This window comes from Meles meles, chromosome 6, assembly GCF_922984935.1.
Source record: "Meles meles chromosome 6, mMelMel3.1 paternal haplotype, whole genome shotgun sequence".
Taxonomy (NCBI): domain Eukaryota; kingdom Metazoa; phylum Chordata; class Mammalia; order Carnivora; family Mustelidae; genus Meles; species Meles meles.
The window spans coordinates 78,379,558-78,397,984 of NC_060071.1; the positions used below are offsets into that span (position 1 = coordinate 78,379,558).

The window sequence follows — 18,427 nt, forward strand, 5'->3', positions numbered from 1 at the left end:
GGCAAGCGGGAGGATGAACACACCCAGATCTAGCCAGGTCCTCTCCTGGCATCGCCCTCGGCCCTGAATTCCCTTGTGGGTCAGTGAGTAGGAGCTGGACGCGTTCCGGGTCAGCGAGTACGAGCTGGACGCGTCCCGAGCGGTAAGGCAAAAGGAAGGGGCCTTGCAAGGATGACCCGGGGACGGGTACCCAAAACCACAAAGAAAAGAAATGGATTCTGCTCACGGTGCCCAAGGAGTGGATGGCACGGAAAATGGACGACACCCCAGCCCAGGAGACTTCCCAGGCTCCAGGCGACACGCACCGGGCGTCGCAAGCTGGAGCCGGCGGGAGGGTTGGTCACGAGCGCGCGCGGGATCTCACGCAGCTCGGGGGCGCGGCGCGCATGCTCAGTCCAGCACCTCTCCGGGCGGGGCGGGCTCCAGGGCCTGCGGGGGGGTGGGGGGGAGGAGCGCTCGCGCAGCCGCCCCTGACTGGAGCCGGTTCGGCGGCTGCTGCAGCGCTCAGCGCCCGGGCCCTACCGGAGCCAGGTCTAGCATGTGCCGCGGCTCCCCAGCGGCGGCGGCGGCTCCTCTGCAGCAACGGCAGCAGCAGCGGCCGCCATGGCCAAGTCCAGCGCGGAGCTCACCCGCGAGCTGCAAGGTACGAGGCTGCGGTGGTCTCCGGGACGCCCCGTCCCGGAGCATCCCAGACCAGTGCGTTCCTCCCGCGGTACAACCCATTCCCGGTGCCTCCCCCGCCCTGTCCCCTCGCCGCATGCCTTCCGACTCCAAGGCAGCCCCTGCCCCTGCATCCTAGCTCGGGGTGTCGCTGTCCCCGGAGCATCCTCGGCTGCTCGCCTCGCCTCACCCTGTCAGGACCTTCCAGTTCCAGAGCCTCCCGTCCCGATCTTCGGTGACAGGTGCAGTCCCCTGACGCTCCCTGGGGCTGACTCTCATTGATCCTGGCCCATCCATCGGTGAGGTGTCCAGCCTCTCCTCGGGGGAGTCCCTGGTTCCCTGCCGGGCGGGGCCCGGCTCGCCCCGCCGGGTCAAGGGAGCTGCCCCCAGTCCTGACCGCCTCTTGGCTCCTCACCCTCCCTCCTCCCGGCCCCGCCCCGGAACTAGCCCTGGGAGCCCCTCTGGCAGCCCCGCAGCTCCCAGACCAGTGGGGCAAAGAAGAGAGTCGGGGAAGAGGCCCGGGATTGGAGCTAAAACCAAGAGCAGGGTCTCTGCAGCTCGCCTCCCAGAGCCCCCGTCTTAGCCTGTCCCTTCTCCCTACTCACGCCCACACCTCAAGGTCTCTCCTGTTTGCATGGCCAAGACCGGACCCCCCAGCACTACCACAACCATCACCAGCCCCCTGCCCTAGGTGGGGGAGCACAGGCTAGACCACGCAGAAACCAGGACGTTCAAGGATACTCAGAGGCATGCTGCACCGTGGCAGTTTCCCATATCTCTACACACACACACACACACACACACACACACTCACTCACTATCGATGTGTTTACACACATCTTTAAAGAAGCCGCACCCCCACCACACACACACACCCACACACACACTGGGATATCTGGATGGTTTTGCTAGGAACTGGGTACTGAGCTCATTTAAACACTAACTCCTCACAGCCTCCACCACCGCCACCCCCCAACCGCTCCCCCCGCATCCCACCCCCACCCCCTACAGCAGAGCTGTCTTTCACAACTAGAAGCACAGCACACTCATTCACCTATCCACTCCTACCAAGGCCACACACACAGGCTCCCTGGTGTCTTCAGAAGGCAGGCACACATCCATAGTAAAAGGCAGATGCTCACAGACCACCCAGAATATAGTCAAAGGGACACCCCCACGCCCCCACACACTGACTCACTATGTATGTGTCAATGGCTGCTGGAGTGCATGGGTTGGAAAAATCCTTCACACCCTCAGAAGTGTAAGACACACCCTCCCACAGACAGTGTCACTCAGCAACTGTCCCCTGACTCAGGAACATCAGGAACCAGAGTTTTCTCCACACCCCCACCCCCTCCAATAGGAAGACAGAAGCCACCCAAGAAGGAAAGCTCTCTCTGTTTATTTCTCCTCTCATCTGACCCCACACCTGGAGAACTCTGGGGAGGTAGGGGTGGCCAGGGTAAGGGGGAGCTCTGAGCAGGCCCCCCACCCACCCACAGACAGCATCAGGAGGTGCCTAAGCCAAGGGGCTGTACTCCAACAACATCGGGTGAAGCTGGAGACGAAGCCCAAGAAGTTTGAGGATCGAGTTCTGGTAAGGGCACTGGGCTTGGGCTGGGGAGGTAGGGGAAGGTAGAGGGGGCCTAATCAGGGAGAGCTGGGCTGCTGGGAACAAGAAACTGGGAGGCAGGGTGGACTGGCTGGATGTCCAAGTGGATGGCAGGGGCATAGAGGAGACGAAGCATAAGTAAGGGGGCAGGCTGGACTGGGTGGATGTCCAGGAGCCCAGGGTGGGACATGAGAGAGAGGGAGGATATCTGGAGCAAAGGGCCACTGCTGACAGGGGTTGCACACAGGCTGAGGGTGCTGAAGGAGGACGGGAGGCCTAGGCCTCAGGAGCCACCATTTGCTGCTGATGTTCTTTTCCTTTCTCTGAAGGCCCTGACCTCCTGGCGCCTCCACCTCTTCCCCCTTAAAATCCCAGCCAAGGTGAGATGGGCTGAGGAGCAGGGGTGCACCCACCATACTCCCTCCAGAATCAGGCAGCCAAGGCCCTGACCTCGAAATGAGCATCCCTGTGCCCCCCCCCCACACACAGGTGGAGAGTTCCTTCAATGTCCTAGAAATCCGCGCCTTCAACACGCTCAGTCAGAACCAGGTGAGTGGTACGACTTGGGCCCTGCTCTTGGTGCCAGCAGGAGGAAGGAGTTGATGTCTGAGGCCCTGGTGCTCCCTTTCTTCCAGATCCTGGTGGAGACGGAGCGTGGCCTGGTGAGCATGCGGCTGCCATCGGCTGAAAGCGTGGACCAGGTGACACGACACGTGAGCTCTGCCCTCTCCAAGGTCTGCCCTGGCCCGGGGTGAGTGGCAAAGGAGGAATCTCTCCAAGGATTAAACAACAAGGAGAATTCTCCCTCCTTCCCCTGGGGCTGGGCTCCCGGAACACTGAGGAGAAGAGCCCTCACGTCCCCACTCCTGCTTCTTCCTGGGGACCCAGAAGCTATAACAGGGAAAAAATTGACAACCTCTTTCCACCCCTGTCTGGGATGGATGTTCATTTTCCAGGTGTCTAATCCGGCGTGGAAATGCTGACACCCCCGAAGGGCCCCGAGACACGTCCCCCAACTCCGAGACTTCCACATCTACCACTCACAGTGTCTGCGGTATGCAGGGACAGACCTGATGCAAGTGGAACCTCAACCCCCCTGCCCTTGTCCAGAGTCCTTTGCACCTGGGTCTTTGCCTGCCTTGAGGACTCCATAGCTCCCAGACCTCAGAGGTTCATGGTGTCATAGGAACCCAGCACACTGACCACATAGAATGACCTTGACCTTTCCTTGAACCCCAAGCCTGTTCCCCATGCCCTTACTCCTCATGGAGCCAGCTCATGTCCTGCCCCACAGGTGGCTTCTCTGAGACCTATGCTGCACTGTGTGACTACAATGGGCTGCATTGCCGTGAGGAGGTGCAATGGGTACGTTGGGCAGGGAGCTGGCAGGTGGGCAGGTGGGACCCAGAGGGAGAGGGCAGGGGTGGTAGGGAGCAGGTATGAGCCAGTTCCACCTCTCCAAGGATGTGGACACCATCTACCATGCTGAGGATAACCGGGAGTTCAATCTTTTGGATTTCAGCCACTTGGAAAGCCGGTAAGCAGATGGAGCAAAGACTCAATCCCCCCACCCCGAACCCTTCCAGCCTCAGCCTGACCCTGGCCCTTTCAGGCTTTCTCTCCTAGTCCTACCCACAGCCCCAGCTCTATCTTCCCAATTCTACCGCCCCTTGCCTTCTACCTGGCTAGACTTTCCCAGCCCAATCACCCCATCCCTAGATTCTTCTGCTCACCACTTTCCTGCCCCTTCAATCTGCCCACAGAGACTTGGCCCTAATGGTGGCAGCCCTGGCCTACAACCAGTGGTTCACCAAACTCTACTGCAAGGATCTGCGGCTGGTAGGGACTAGGAGGGGTGGGAGGAGGGGCCGGAGATTAGCGCCCACTTTGGCTCCTGATCGGAAAATCCCCCTCTGTCCTTAGGGCTCTGAAGTGCTAGAACAGGTGCTACACACCCTGAGCAAGTCGGGGAGCCTCGAAGAGCTGGTGCTGGACAACGCCGGGATTAAGACGTGAGGCCAGCCTCCTCCCTGGGCAGCGGTGCCCCACGGATGTAGTCTTAGAACCTCAGAGCATAATACAGGCCTCCACACTACCTCCTCCAGCTCCTCACTTTTTAGAAAAGGAGATTTAGGCCCAAAAAGGGCACACAGAAGTTTATGGTCAAGCTGGGACTCAGACCTAAGCCTCCTGGTACCCCAGCTTCATGGCCTCTCCCAGTATGCTCCCTGCCCCATCCCCTTCTTCTATCAACTACCCAGCAGGGGGGCGCTGCTCTAGCCGCAAGGACCCAAAGCTAGGCTTTGTCTTGGCACAATTTCCCAGGTCCTTCAGAGGGATGACAAGCTCCCTGGCAGGCCCCAAGTTGGTCCCCACCTGTGGGGGCCTCTGACCTTTGCAGCCCCATGCAGGCAGGCAGGTGGACGAAGAGGGGAAGCCCGGGGGCTGGGACAAACAAATCCTTCCTCCCCTTCCCTGAAGGGACTTTGTCCAGAAGCTGGCCGGGGTGTTTGGGGAGAACGGGAGCTGTGTGCTGCATGCCCTCACTCTGTCCCACAACCCCATCGAGGACAAGGGTGAGCCCCAGCCCTGAATCCTACCCCCACTGCAACACAGACCCCTGTCCTCACCCAGAGCCCAACCCGGGGCTGAACAGGGGCTCTCCGGCCTGATGCCAGCCCTTGCCCCAATACTGCTGTCCTTGACCCCAGGCCTGTACCCACTTCAAGCCCCCACCCTGACTCTGCACCCCCCCGTGCCCACTGTCAGCCCCTCACTGGCCCATTTCTCTCTCCACTCCCCAGGCTTCCTCAGTCTGAGTCAGCAGCTCCTTTGCTTCCCCACTGGCCTCACCAAACTGTGCCTGGCCAAGACTGCCATCTCCCCTCGAGGTACTTGCACCAGGGACCCTGACCTCTGACCTCTGCTCCTCCTCCAGCACCCTCCAGAGTCTCGTGTCCCAGAGGTGTACTAACACACTCATATAGCATCCCAGGGATCTGAGGGAGGGAAAGCCACATCGTAGGGTGGTGTGTCCAAGAGGTGGGGATGGGGGCCAGTCCAGCTCAGTGCCCACTGTGCTCAGGGCTCCAGGCACTGGGCCAGACCTTCGGAGCCAACCCAGCCTTTGCAAGCTCCCTTCGATACCTGGACCTGAGCAAGAACCCTGGGCTGCTCGCCACAGACGAGGCCAATGTGAGTCCACAAAACAGAGCTCAAGCCCTGCGGAGGCAGGCTCAGGCTTCAGGACCTGGGCGTCTCTGCCCTGTAGCTTGGGGGTGGAGGGGCTCTATCACCTGTTCCCTGGCAGCCCCTCTGTCCTTGTTCCCAGGCCCTCTACAGTTTCCTGGCCCAGCCCAATGCTCTGGTGCACCTGGACCTGGCAGGAACCGACTGCGCCATTGATTTGGTGAGGGGTTGGTGATGGGAGAGCCAGCCTGAGGGGATTTAGGGAGGCCAGCGTGGGTCCCTGCCTCACTGCCCGTGCCTTGAGTGGGCAGAGCTGGTGGGATGACTCCAACTTCAGCTGAATTCCAAAGCAACACCTACAGCTCACACCTGTGGGGCATGCTGTCCTGGTCACTGCCCAAGGTTGTGCTGGCTGTGCTAAAAGCTGGCCCTCCTTCCATTCTCCAGCTGAGCACCCTGGCATAGGGCTGAGCCCGTCAGGAGGAAAGGATTTTCCCTCTCACTTGAACAAGGCACCTTAGGAGCCCCTGGTAACCCTGGCTTTACATTCCCTGCCTCTCCACCACTCCTGGGGGTCAGGCAAGGAGTAGACCCACTCTCCACAGAGGGGGACACTGAGACATTAAGAGGCAAAGTGGGCATTCACAGAGGGGCTCACACAGACTGCCTGCTGAGGGTGATGAGCCAGGACCTTGATGGGGTGGGAGGGAGGAGTCCTTGCCAGCCACTCCCAATACCCCTCTCAGCCCCTGTGAGACCTGCCATGTCTCTCCCCACAGCTTCTGGGAGCCTTGCTCCATGGCTGCTGCTCCCACCTAACCTACCTCAACCTGGCACGCAACAGCTGCTCCCACAGGTGGGAGCACAAGGGCTGCAGGGAGGGATGAGGTGAGCCGTCGGCATCCCCCTCCCTTGCTGACCCCAGGAGTCTCCGCAGGAAGGGCCGCGAGGCCCCACCAGCCTTCAAGCAGTTCTTCAGCAGCGCCTACACACTGAGCCACGTCAACCTGTCAGCCACAAGGCTGCCCCTGGAGGCCCTCAGGTCGGGTGGGTGCAGGGTTGGGGGGAGTCCAAGTGGGAACCGTGAGAGAAGAGGGTGGGGGTAGAGGTGGGCCTGCTGACCTTCCTCCCACAGGGCGCTGCTCCAGGGCCTCTCCCTCAACAGTCACCTCAGTGATCTGCACCTAGACCTCAGCAGCTGTGAGGTGAGCCTTCCTTCCTCCAAGGCCCCTGCAAGGCCCCTACCCATCGCCCCCCTGTTCATTTCTCCCATCTTCCTCAGCCCCTGGCTCCATCTTGCCTCTGTGCTGCACCGCTGTGGCCCTTGGACCTGACCACACCTCTACTTTCCCTTCTTAGTCTGCAGTCTCTGTTCCTCTTTTCAGAGGTCATTTTCAGCTTACAGTCTCCCCACTGAAAGCTTTGGGGTGGGAGATACCAGACTTTCCCACCAGAGGGCAGGAGAGAGCTATCTCCAGAGTCGGGACCTGGAGATCTTTCTGGCTAAAGGGAGGGGAGAGAACCTTAGGAAAGGATCTGGTGTGGAGAAGGGGCCTCCTGATTTCACACCTGCGACCTAGAATGTCCTTGAGTCCTAGTGTGACTACTCTAGTCTCTAAGCATTAAAGGTGCCCTCTCCCCCTACCCCTGCTTTCCCCACCATGTCCCCGCAGCTCCGCTCAGCAGGAGCCCAAGCTTTGCAGGAGCAGCTAGCGGCTGTCCCCTGTGTGGGCAGCCTAGATCTGTCAGACAATGGTGAGTAGGGGCACTTTCCTTCCTGGGGACCAGTGGGGCATGGAGGAGAACCCCTGAGGATACTCCAGTGAGCCTCAGGCCTCAAGGCCAGACCTCTCCCATCTGTTGGCCAGGGTTTGACTCCGACCTCCTGACACTGGTGCCCGCACTTGGAAAGAACAAGTCCCTCAAGCACCTGTTCCTGGGAAAGAACTTCAATGTCAAGGCCAAGTGAGGCCCCCTCCCCATGCCCCCAGACCTCACTCCACCATCCACATGCCCTTTTGGCTCACTGTATTACCTCTGGCCCCTCCCTGCTCAAGTCACCTCCTGCTCCTCTAGTAGCATGACCTTAGCCCCTCCCCACCTGCTCTGAGCCCTGACTCCCTACAGGACCCTGGAGGAGATCCTCCACAAGCTGGTGCAACTGATCCAAGAAGAGGATTGTGTGAGTGCCTGGGCCTGGGGGGGACCCATGGTGACAGGGGCTGCAGGGGGTGTGGGGACTGGGCCCAACTCTGCTCTTGCCCACATAGTCCCTGCAGTCGCTATCCGTAGCAGACTCAAGACTGAAGCTTCGCACCAGCATCCTCATCAATGCGCTGGGCAGCAACACCTGCCTGGCCAAGGTGGACCTGAGCGGCAATGGCATGGAAGACATCGGGGCCAAGATGCTGTCCAAGGCCCTGCAGATCAACTCCTCCCTCAGGTGCAGCGCACAGTTGGCCCAACCTGGGACCCCAGCCCCCACTCTCAACACGCCCTCCCTGCTTGCCCCGTCGCTCTGTACCCCAGCTTCCTGGACACCCTCAGGCCCAGGGTCAGAGTCAGCTCCATCACCCAGGAAAGAAGGGAGGACTCCAGAGCTTGCTGTATGAGGGAGGGGTCACCAGCAGCCATTCACTCTCTCCCTAGAACCATCCTATGGGATCGGAACAACACATCTGCCCTGGGCTTTCTGGATATTGCAAGGGCCCTGGAGAGGTGAGCAGAATGGGGCTCTGCCTTAACCCCAGCCCCAGCCTCCGTGGGCCTGGACCCTGGGCCTGGACCTGCTACAACAGCCCCTACCCTAGCTTGCTCAACCTATTTGCACAGAAACGTTAAGAAAGGCCGAGGGTGACATAGATTGTCAATAAGGGGGATTTGGGGAGCAAGGGCCCTTCCTCACCTCTCCCCCTCCCAGAGCTGTGCCACTGTGCCCCACAGCAACCACACGCTCCGCTTCATGTCCTTCCCCGTGAGCGACATCTCCCAAGCCTACCGCAGCGCCCCTGAGCGCACGGAGGACGTCTGGCAGAAGGTAGAGGCCTAAATGGTGGGGGCAGAACAGCAGAGGGAAGGGCCCACATCCCAAGCCCTAACGCCTCCCACCCTGTCTTTTCCAGATCCAGTGGTGCTTGGTGAGGAACAACCATTCCCAGACGTGCCCCCAGGAGCAGGCCTTCCGGCTGCAGCAGGGCCTGGTGACCAGCAGCGCCGAGCAAGTAAACGTTTCCCTCTGGGCCATGTGGGGCATGCGTGCGGCACGCGGGGCTCGGGCGTGAGGTGATAGAGCACGGCACGCCAAGGGGGCGGGGCATGAAAGAGGCATCCTGTGGCTGTCATAACTGGACTCCGCATGCGGATGAGCAAAAGACAGCGCATTCGTGGTCTGGCCTCAGACCTGAGGGAACAGGTGGGGGGCCCCAGACAAGGAGTGTTCAGAACTGCGGGAGTATCCTGGGAACTCAAGGGCACCCCAAGAAGAAGAGAGAACAGGCCATCCAGAGACACCACTACCCCATCAGTGCCAACAGCAGGAGCACTGCCCCAGGGGACCCAGAAATGGGGTGCCTGGGGTCCCACCTGGGAAGAGGAAGGTGCAAGGATACCCCCCCTGACACTTTAACTGGCTGTGCTCCAGATGCTGCAGCGGCTGTGCGGCCGAGTGCAGGAGGAGGTTCGGGCGCTGAGGCTGTGCCCCCTGGAGCCTGTGCAGGATGAGCTGCTTTATGCTCGGGACCTCATCAAGGATGCCAAAAACTCACGGGCGGTGAGCTCTCTGCAGCCCTACCCTCTGGTACAGACCGAGAGCCTAGGAAAGCTAGCCACACTGCCCCACGAATATCCGGGCCCTGACCCGCACATCTGCCCTCCTAGCCCAGGGCCCCCTGGGATGTGGTCGGACCCAATTCTGACCCTCTGCTGATAACCCTTCCTTCTGCAGCTGTTTCCCAGCCTCTATGAGCTGGGCCATGTGCTGGCCAACGATGGGCCTGTACGGCAGAGGCTAGAGTCAGTTGCCAGCGAGGTGTCCAAGGCTGTGGACAAGGAGCTGCAGGCAAGTCCAAAGTGTTGACCAAGGCTTAAAGCTGAGGGCTGAGGTTAGCACAGGGAAATTACTGAGGATAAGACAGAAATGCAGAGTTGAAGCCACTATACTTCCAGTGTGTCAGGCTAGAAAACAGGGTTTGGATTTTTTTCTGCTACTTTCCTTTTGGCCCCCAACTCTGACCTCTGCTCTTTGGACTCTAATCCTTGGACTGACTCTCCCCTGTCCATACAGTAGGGTGGAAGGGACACTGACCAGGATGTGGGGAAGCCTGAATGTCCCAGGCTCTGCCTGGTAACCAGCCCTGGAACGTTGGTGGGTCCCTCAGTCTCACCAGAGGGAGCTGGAATAGACTAGAGTGTCCTCCGTTGCGGCGCCAGCCTTACCCTGCGCCCCTCTGGGGCTCTGGCCTCCCTTCCCCCACACCAGGTGATCCTGGAGTCGATGGTCAGCCTAACACAGGAGCTATGTCCCGTGGCCATGCGAGTGGCAGAGGGGCACAACAAGATGCTGAGCAATGTGGCTGAGCGCGTCACTGTGCCCCGGAACTTCATCCGAGGGGCGCTGCTGGAGCAGGCAGGACAGGACATTCAGAACAAGCTGGAGTGAGAGGCGGAAGGGGTTGGCACTGGGACGGGGCTGGATTTGGCCCAGAGCACTTAGGGACTTGGGGCCCAGATATCAGCAATGAATAATGAATGGCACAATCTCCATTACAAGGGATAAATCTTTAACTAACTGCAACCTTGCTATTTAGGGTCTGACTGGTCTTTGCCCTAGAAATCTAAGTGCTGAGCCTGGGTTTAGGAGCCTGGCAGTGCACACACAGATGTAAACACACACACACATAGTCACATGTGTGCACTAAGAATCACCTCCCAGAAACAAAGCACAGCTTCCTGGGGGGCATGGACAAATTGATGAGTAGGGGTGCATGTTCTACACTCTTCCCCCACAAAGTTCTTGTTGCCAACCCCCCACCCCCACCCAGAGCTCTCATTCTGGGTGCCCCCACTCACCAAAGCAAAGGAAAATGCTCACACATACATGTGAAATAGCCATGCTCAGGAAGAACCAGTTTCTGGGCTTACAGCAGAGACCAGCAGGGTTTACTCAGCACCCCAACTTACCCAGCTCTGTTCTACTGGAACTTCAGGAGTCTGGCGTGGAGCCCCCTTGCTCCTCCCCCTTCTCAATTCCTCTTGGCGCACCCTCCCAATCCACACACATTATGCTGGGGGTCAGTGGTGGGATGGGGCATGCCTTTATGAGACATAAGGGAGACCTAAGACACCTCTGTGGACAGCCAGGCCAGCTGCCCAGTCCCTTAGGCATCTGGGGAAGGGCAGGGCTGAGGCTCAGGGGCCACAGAGGGGGTAGCTGAGCTGTCCCACCTGTACCCACAGTGAAGTGAAGCTCTCAGTCGTCACCTACTTGACCAACTCCATAGTGGACGAGATCCTACAGGAGCTGTACCACTCCCATAAGAGCCTGGTAAGGTTTTTGAAACCCAGCCAGGCTCAGGTACACCCCCCATCTGACATCGTCCCATCCCCCCCCCAAGTAACCATCTCCCATAGCCCTGAAAAGTGGACAGCTTCCTGGGGAACTGGTTCACATCTGTCCTTCCCTAGGCCCGGCACCTGGCTCAGCTAAAGACACTATCAGATCCACCATCGGGCCCAGGCCAAGGGCAGGATCTGTCCTCCCGGGGCCGAGGCCGGAACCATGAGCATGAGGAGACCACAGATGATGAACTCGGGACCAACATTGTGAGTTCCCCACCCCCCCATTCCCCACCCTAAACTAGGAACCTCCAGAACACTGTTCCCTTCCCTTTCTCTGGACTGCACTGTCCCCTGTTGCTGGGCCTGGTCTCATCCCTCACCCCAGGCCAGCCTCGCCTCTTCTCTCATCCCAATGCCTCAGCCACACAAGGGCAGGGAGGCAGGGGCAGGGGCTCTAAAGAGATGGCTTTGTGAGGAACAGGAGGCTTCATGTGAGGCTCTTGGGGACTTGCAGCCCGGGCCCACGCTTTGTCTCCATTTCTGCAGGACACCATGGCCATCAGAAAACAGAAACGCTGCCGCAAGATCCGGCCAGTGTCCGCCTTCATTAGTGAGTCCCCAGCCTCAAACCTGATGCCCTCCAGATTCCCTTCCCAGGCCCTGGTCCCTGTTTAATTCTGCTCACCCACCTGCTTTCTCCCTGGGCCTCCTGCTGGTCCCTCTAACGCTGCTGTGCCCACAGGTGGGAGCCCTCAGGACATGGAAAGCCAGCTGGGAAGCCTGGGGATCCCCCCCGGCTGGTTCTCAGGACTCGGGAGCAGCCAGCCCACCAGCGGTGGCTCCTGGGAGGGTCTGTCCGAGCTGCCCACTCATGGCTATAAGCTAAGGCATCAAACACAAGGCAGGCCCCGACCCCCCCGGACTACCCCTCCAGGACCTGGTCGGCCCAGTGTGAGTCCCTACGTCCTCACAAGAGGACAAACTTCACTTAGCAATGCCATGCCAGCGGTTCTAGCTTTAGGACCCCAATGCCGGAAACATCAGCCTTGAGGGATCAGGCAGGGGCCCCAGTAGGCTACCAAAAGAGGATGGGATTATCCAGTTTTCCCAGATAGGAAATCGCTGTCTGCCAGACAGTGGCATTTCTCATTTGGGTGAGGGACAGAGCCAAGAGCCACCAAGCTTAGGAAATTCCCAAGTGGACTGAAGTCTCAATTTCCATGGGGCCAACAAGAGGCAAGGCCAAGTCCAAAGGCAAAGACCCTGAGTGGATGGGGGCAGTGGAGAGGACTTCCTGATCCAGGTGAGATATCCTACAGGACGTTCCTCCCAGCAGGTGCCAGTGACTGGGACTCGTCAGGAGAATGGGATGGCTACCCGCCTGGATGAGGGGCTGGAGGACTTCTTCAGCCGAAGGGTCATGGATGAAAGCTCCAGGTGTGGCACCTAGACACAGTCCCATTTTCTGCAGGCGAAGGGCTCCTGTGTCCTCCCAGCAGTCACGGAGGGCCTGTCCAATGGCAGGGTCCCAAAACCAGTCTCTCTGGAACATTTCCCCACGTTCTCATCCTTCCCCACCCAGCCCTTACCTCCCATGTTTTCTGGCTCTCCTCAGGACAGCCGGCAAGGATGGGGTCAGGGTGAACCACCACAATGGGATGGTGGGGACAGGGTGGGTGGATGGGGTGGCAGCAGTTAGTAGAAAGAGGCCCGGAGGGTATATTCTCTGTCACCGTCCTGCAGACACCCCAGGATCGGTCCAAAAGAAACAGAGTCACTTGGAGAAGCTGAGAGAATGATGGGGGGATGGGGATGCCTGGGAGGAAGGAGTTGCTGGGGAGATGAGGGGAAGGAGGCTGCTGGAGGATTATGACAGGGAAGGTGAGGACACCATCTCCCCTGAGAAGGAAGTGGAAAGGATTATGGGGCAGCAGGAAAGGCTGGGTGAGAGAGGAAGATGGGAGGTTTATCAGACCCAGGACTATACTAACAGGGCACCAGCCTGGACCCTGAGCAAACTCTGCATCTGGCATCTGCATCTGCCCAGGGCTTTGTCACTAACTCACCCCAACCCTGCCCAGCTACCCCCGGACCCTACGGACCCTGCGGCCAGGCCTCTCGGAGCCACCACTGCCTCCACTCCAGAAGAAGAGGCGCAGAGGCCTGTTTCACTTTCGCCGGCCCCGGAGCTTCAAGGGGGAGAGGGGGCCAGGGTCCCCCACCACTGGGCTCCTCCTCCCTCCACCCCCGCCCCCACCCCCAACTCAGGAGAGCCCCCCCAGCCCAGATCCCCCCAGCCTCGGCAATAACTCCTCCCCGTGCTGGAGCCCAGAGGAGGAGAGCGGCCCCCTCCCTGGATTTGGGGGGAGCCGGGGGCCTTCCTTCCACAGGAAGATGGTAAGTGAGGCAAGGTGCTGTATCCTGCCCCGTTGCTGTTCTGCACATAGCCCACCCACTTGCCCCGCCCCAGGCAGTTAATGGGAGAATGCTAGGACTCAGGGTTCTGGGGAACTTTGGTCATCCCAGCGGCCCCACTCCTTGAGCTGTCTAAGCTTGGTGACCCAGTGCATGCTGGGAGTGCTGCATGCCAAGGAGGGTAAAGCACGGACTCCTCAGAGGAGGGCTGGAGGGTCAAAGGGCTGGAGCAGGACGGCCTCAGGGCTGGGGGCTTAGGGGGGCAGGGACCTTCTCCTACTCCCTTGCTGCCCACAGAGCTGCTTCTCCATCAGGAACTGCTTGTAAACCCGAGGCCTTGTTCCAGGGCACTGAGGGGGCAGAGCCAGGGGAGGGGGGCCTGGCCCCTGGGACGGCACAGCAGCCAAGGGTCCATGGTGTTGCCCTTCCTGGGTTGGGAAGAGCCAAGGGTTGGAGCTTCGACGGGAAACGAGAGGTGAGGGGAGCCCAGGCACCTACCGTTCCTATGGATCCCTGTCTACCTTCCTTTCCGAGCCCCGTCCCTGCTGGGCCAGCAGAGAGATTCTGTGGTGTTAGAAGGTATGAGTTGCAGGTCTGCTCATTCCACACACTTGCCTGCCACGAAAGCCCAGGCAGGTCGCCTTATTGCCCAGAGCCTCTACTTCCTTGCCAAGCAGGCAGTCATAAAAATACTTACCTCTGGAGCTCCCTTTCTCAAACTTTGGTGACTTGATTACCCCCTTTATGACTGATTTTTACCTTCCCCACATACCACCTCTATTACTTCGTTTATCTATTCTTTCAGTCAACTCACCTTTTTAACTTACTCGGGTCCTAAGCATGATCGGTTTTTCAAATCATGGGTTTGTTGTACCATTCATTTTTTTTTCTACCACACAGAAAATAAACACAGAACTATTAAAATAACAGTACGTCCTTTGTGTAAACCATTTCTTACGCCCCTTGGCTGGTAGGGATGTCACTTTGGGGGGAAAAGGACCAAGAGTCCAGGGACCAATGCCAGGAGAACAGCATGAGATACCTGAGCAGAAGTCCCTTGTTGACTGCAGCCCCATGGGGAGGACACTTTTCTTATGACTTGACTCAGCTGTCCTTTCAGGGCACAGGCCCGGACCTGGAGGGCAGCACCCAGGCTTGGCAGAAACGGCGCTCTTCAGACGATGCAGGTGAGAATGGTCGCCCTCACTTCCTCTCCTTGGGCCCTCTCTCAGGGTCCCCTCCTGATGTGTCTCTCCCTTCCCCCTTTCCCATCCCCTCCCCACACTCCAGGGCCCGGAGCCTGGAAGCCCCCACCACCACCCCAAAGCAGCAAGCCAAGCTTCAGCGCCATGCGCCGAGCAGAGGCCACATGGCACATAGGTATGGAACACCTCTTCCTGCCCAGCCACACTAAAGACCCAGGGTGTGGCCAAAGACCCAGAAGCCACAGCCCCTGTGTTGGGGAAACTTACAAGCATGATGGGGCAGTGAGGAAGTCACAACAGTACAAATGTTTCTGGACATTTACAAAGCCATATCTAAAAGAAACGAACAAGCCAATCCAAAGCAAGTTCCCACAGAACAAAAGTGGCTTTGCCAGCAAGGGTTAGGAGATAGGAACAATGTGTTGTGGATGGTTCCAGGGAATTCTGTGGGGCAGACGCCACCCCTCACCACCAGCAGTAGAGAGACGTCCCTATAAAGAAGGCCTCTCTCTCTGCACCTCAGCTGGGAAAGAGGGTGGGCAAGTACCAGCCGCGCCAGAGCCACCTCAGACATTCCAGTCTCCTCCAAAAGTAGCTGGCCAGGCCATCCTCAGTCCGCTCAGAAACGTGTCACAAGGAAGGGACGCGAGCCATGCCTTGGAGGTCAGAAACCACAGGTGTCAGTCCCGGCTCAGCCACCACCAGTGTTGACCTTAAGCTGGTCATTTACCTTCTGTCTTCAGAACTCTGAAGGGGCAAATAAATTATGATATGATGCTTGCTTTTCGTTGGAGCACTTCTCACTTAAGGAGCCTCTAAAGGAAAGCTGGTCAGCTCAGCATCAACTTAATTGCACACAGGCCTCAGATATGACCCCCCAACATCACTGACACGGACAAATCTCCCGATAGAGGTTGACTTTTGTCCCCCTACCCCACTCCTCTCCCAAGGCTAGGGCCCAAGTCCGTGGTGCAGAGCCTGTGCTCCTGGCCCTCCAAGGCTGTCCCAGCACTGAGGCCATCTTTGCAGATTATCCCATCCCACACACAGACCAGTTAAAACACCTAAAGAGAGGCTCCATCCCTCATTTAGGAAACCACAAGAGTCAGAAGCTCTATTGTACACACCTGCCACCAGCACCCTTGCAGGTCCCTTTTACTCACACCTCACAAATACACACGCAGACAACACCTTCCATGTAGCCCCCCCCCAACCCCAGTCGGGCTTAGATTGCATAAAGCCACAGAGGGGGCGGGGGAGGGTGCCAGACCATCTCTCCCCAAGGCTCTCACCATCTAAATCAGACTGGCAGACAGAGTCCTGGGAATGCCAGGCTGCAGCCTTGGCAGGGCCCTGGGGCACTGCAGGCCTGGATGGGCAGCCATGCCTGGGGACCCCGCAGTCCCTGGGCCCTGGCTTTGCCCCAGCAGGAACTGCTCTTGGGGAGGAACAGCTAGGCCAGAGCGCCCCCTCCTCCAACCCCAAGGTGATGGGCTCAGGACAATCTTGGAGACCAAGGGCTATGGAAACACGAGAGCAGGGGCGGTGCAGGGCAGAGAAGTAGGAGCAAATGGGCTTGGAGGGGGAAAAGTCCTGGCTCCAGAATGCCTTTTCCTGCACCTTCTCCTCTGTTCCCATTCCCCAGCTGAGGAGAGTGCCCCCAACCACAGCTGCCAGAGCCCCAGCCCAGCCTCTCAGGATGGGGAGGAGGACAAAGAGGATACCCTATTCCCAGAGAGGACCGTTCCTGCTAGGAATGCCAAGGTGAGGGCCGGCAAGGTGGATGGGAGAGGCCCTGGGATGAGGTGAAAAGACTAACTGACCCAGCATTTTTCCTTCTGCCAGCTGCAGGACCCCCCTTTAGCTCCACGGCCCCCCAAGCCTGTGGCTGTGCCCAGGGGCCGCCGCCCCCCACAGGAGCCAGGGGGCAGGGAGGAGGCTGAGGCTGGGGGTGCAGCTCCAGGAATGAACAGAGCCCGGCTGAGGCTGGGCTCACACCAGGACCAAGAGGAGCCTGAGGTCCAAGGTCAGCCCCCTGGCTGGAGGGGGGTTGGGGTGCCTCTCGGACCTTGTTGCCCATATCAGGACCCTCTCCCAGGCTTGGAATGAGTCACAGGCTGGATAAGGGCCTGGCCAATGAGCCCTACTCATGTGCCAGGCCTCCCTTGACTGTCATTTCTGGGCCCCCAGATCCAGGCCGCCGGACTGCCCCCCTGAAGCCCAAGAGGACACGGAGGGCACAGTCCTGCGACAAGCTGGAGCCTGACAGAAGACAGCCCCCTGACCCCACAGGTGCCAGTGGGGTGGGTGAAAGGGCGGTCCCCCTCTGCCTGACATGGCATAGCCCACACGGAGAGGTGGGCTGTCCCTGCCCGGGAAACAGGACTCACCAGATTTGTCCCCAACAGGAACCAGTGAGCCAGGAACAGACTGACAGCCACAGCAGCACCCTGCCCAGCCCTCCTCTCAACATGTGCCTCACAAGGACTCATACCCCCACCCACCCACCCCCCGCACCTCCAGGCCTTCTGCCAACCCATCCCAGGGGGCAGGATGGCAGGATGAGGTGTGGGGACAGCAGGTGGGGGACAGGAAGGGAGGGAGCGACCTGGAGAGAGGGAGGCCGAGCTTGGGGCAGGGCCGGCTCCTCTCCTGGAAGGGTGGATCTGTCCCTCTATCCCCAGGGACTCTCTCCCTCCTTGTATAAAATAAAAAAACAGACTCACTGCCTGCCTGGTCTCTGCTATCTTCCCCTTTCGCTGCCGCCACCCCCCACCATCTGCTCCCCCTTAGTGCTCAGTGTTTGGCCACAGTGGGGAAAAGTAAGGAATCCCCCACAGGGATGAGAATGGGACTCTGACAAGAGAGAGACAGACCTGAGAGGTGCTGAACGGGAGGGTACTGGAAAATGCCCCCAAGTGGGGGGTGGAGCGTCATGTGCAGGATCTGGGCTGAGCTGGCCGGAGCAGAGACCAAAATGACTGACATCAGTACCAGTGCGTGTTGCGGGGGATGTGTAGTGCGATCAGAACACCCCGGTGTCCCAGGAGGAGACGGGAGCAGTATGCTGTGTGGTGTGTATGCAAGCTTACACACAGGCAGGCTCACGGATGGTGGAATTAAATGGTGTAGTGTTATCTTAGGGGTACCATCAATAGAAACCTCAAAAGTAGAGTGGCCTGAGGGTAAACAGTAGTGTCTACAGCAGGAGATGATCAAATTAATTGCTTCCCATTGGTGTACTAACGCACACTACCTTGGCATTCAAGGCCTCGTTCAGGGAACTCCTCTGTGAAGCCCTTCCTGATGCCTTTCCCTGACTCATCTAAATTAAACCTCCCGCTCTCTGACCCATTGCTTCCTGAATCACTCCATAATTTTGCACCCCTCACACTTCATCGCATCTGTGTGTTAGCCTATCAGCTCTCTGTCTGTGGGTCTGTCTGTTCTCTGTAGAGGCACCTCTCACAGGGGCAGGAGCCACATCTCAATCCCCGTGCAGCCCCAGCCCCTGGCACCCAAAGGATGTCCAACAAATGGCTGCTAGCTTAATATGCGAGCAGCTTAGAGGATGGAGGGCAACAATGTTCCGGTGAACCCTCTCGTGGACTCATCTCAGGTCACCATGAACCCAAATGTCTTCATCCATGGCATGCAGCTCCCCCGGCAATCTTTCTCTTTCCCTGGTCTCACTAGGGCTCGACTAATATCTTGTTACCTCAAGATCTGTATGTGACATGGCCCCTCCCATAAGGATGTGACCACAGAGGTTGGGGGGGGGCATGGCGGT

General features: G+C 58.9%; 1 protein-coding gene across 8 annotated transcripts; it reads left to right on the forward strand.

Moving 5' to 3' along the window:
- The first annotated feature begins 211 nt into the window (after window positions 1-211).
- CARMIL3 (capping protein regulator and myosin 1 linker 3) lies at window positions 212-17,356 on the forward strand. 8 transcript variants are annotated; one of them, XM_046008333.1, is made up of 41 exons: window positions 212-643; window positions 800-902; window positions 2,163-2,257; window positions 2,602-2,652; window positions 2,762-2,821; window positions 2,908-3,023; window positions 3,229-3,326; window positions 3,567-3,637; window positions 3,736-3,809; window positions 4,036-4,111; window positions 4,196-4,284; window positions 4,754-4,848; window positions 5,077-5,163; window positions 5,358-5,467; window positions 5,604-5,681; window positions 6,241-6,317; window positions 6,399-6,503; window positions 6,597-6,666; window positions 7,135-7,216; window positions 7,330-7,426; window positions 7,589-7,643; window positions 7,732-7,904; window positions 8,111-8,179; window positions 8,405-8,498; window positions 8,584-8,682; window positions 9,102-9,230; window positions 9,405-9,518; window positions 9,939-10,114; window positions 10,916-11,003; window positions 11,144-11,281; window positions 11,564-11,627; window positions 11,760-11,968; window positions 12,351-12,454; window positions 13,099-13,414; window positions 13,779-13,907; window positions 14,553-14,619; window positions 14,723-14,812; window positions 16,283-16,401; window positions 16,483-16,663; window positions 16,828-16,929; window positions 17,046-17,356. In XM_046008333.1, exons 1-41 carry the CDS (start codon window positions 212-214, stop codon window positions 17,069-17,071), a joined length of 4,608 nt encoding a protein of 1,535 aa, XP_045864289.1. In that variant the 3' UTR covers window positions 17,072-17,356. The 8 variants fall into 8 exon arrangements, with proteins under 8 accessions (XP_045864289.1, XP_045864291.1, XP_045864290.1 ...); XM_046008335.1 differs by having other exon boundaries at window positions 16,489-16,663; XM_046008334.1 differs by having other exon boundaries at window positions 12,354-12,454.
- The last annotated feature ends 1,071 nt before the right edge of the window (window positions 17,357-18,427 follow it).

What these genes read in the sequence shown, in the direction of transcription:
- CARMIL3 (XM_046008333.1), top strand. Translation starts at nt 212, where the DNA reads ATGGATTCTGCTCACGGTGCCCAAGGAGTGGATGGCACGGAAAATGGA. An exon ending in TTCAGCCACTTGGAAAGCCG is followed by an intron (nt 3,810 to 4,035) that starts GTAAGCAGATGG and finishes ATCTGCCCACAG; the next exon opens with AGACTTGGCCCTAATGGTGG. An exon ending in GACATTCAGAACAAGCTGGA is followed by an intron (nt 10,115 to 10,915) that starts GTGAGAGGCGGA and finishes CTGTACCCACAG; the next exon opens with TGAAGTGAAGCTCTCAGTCG.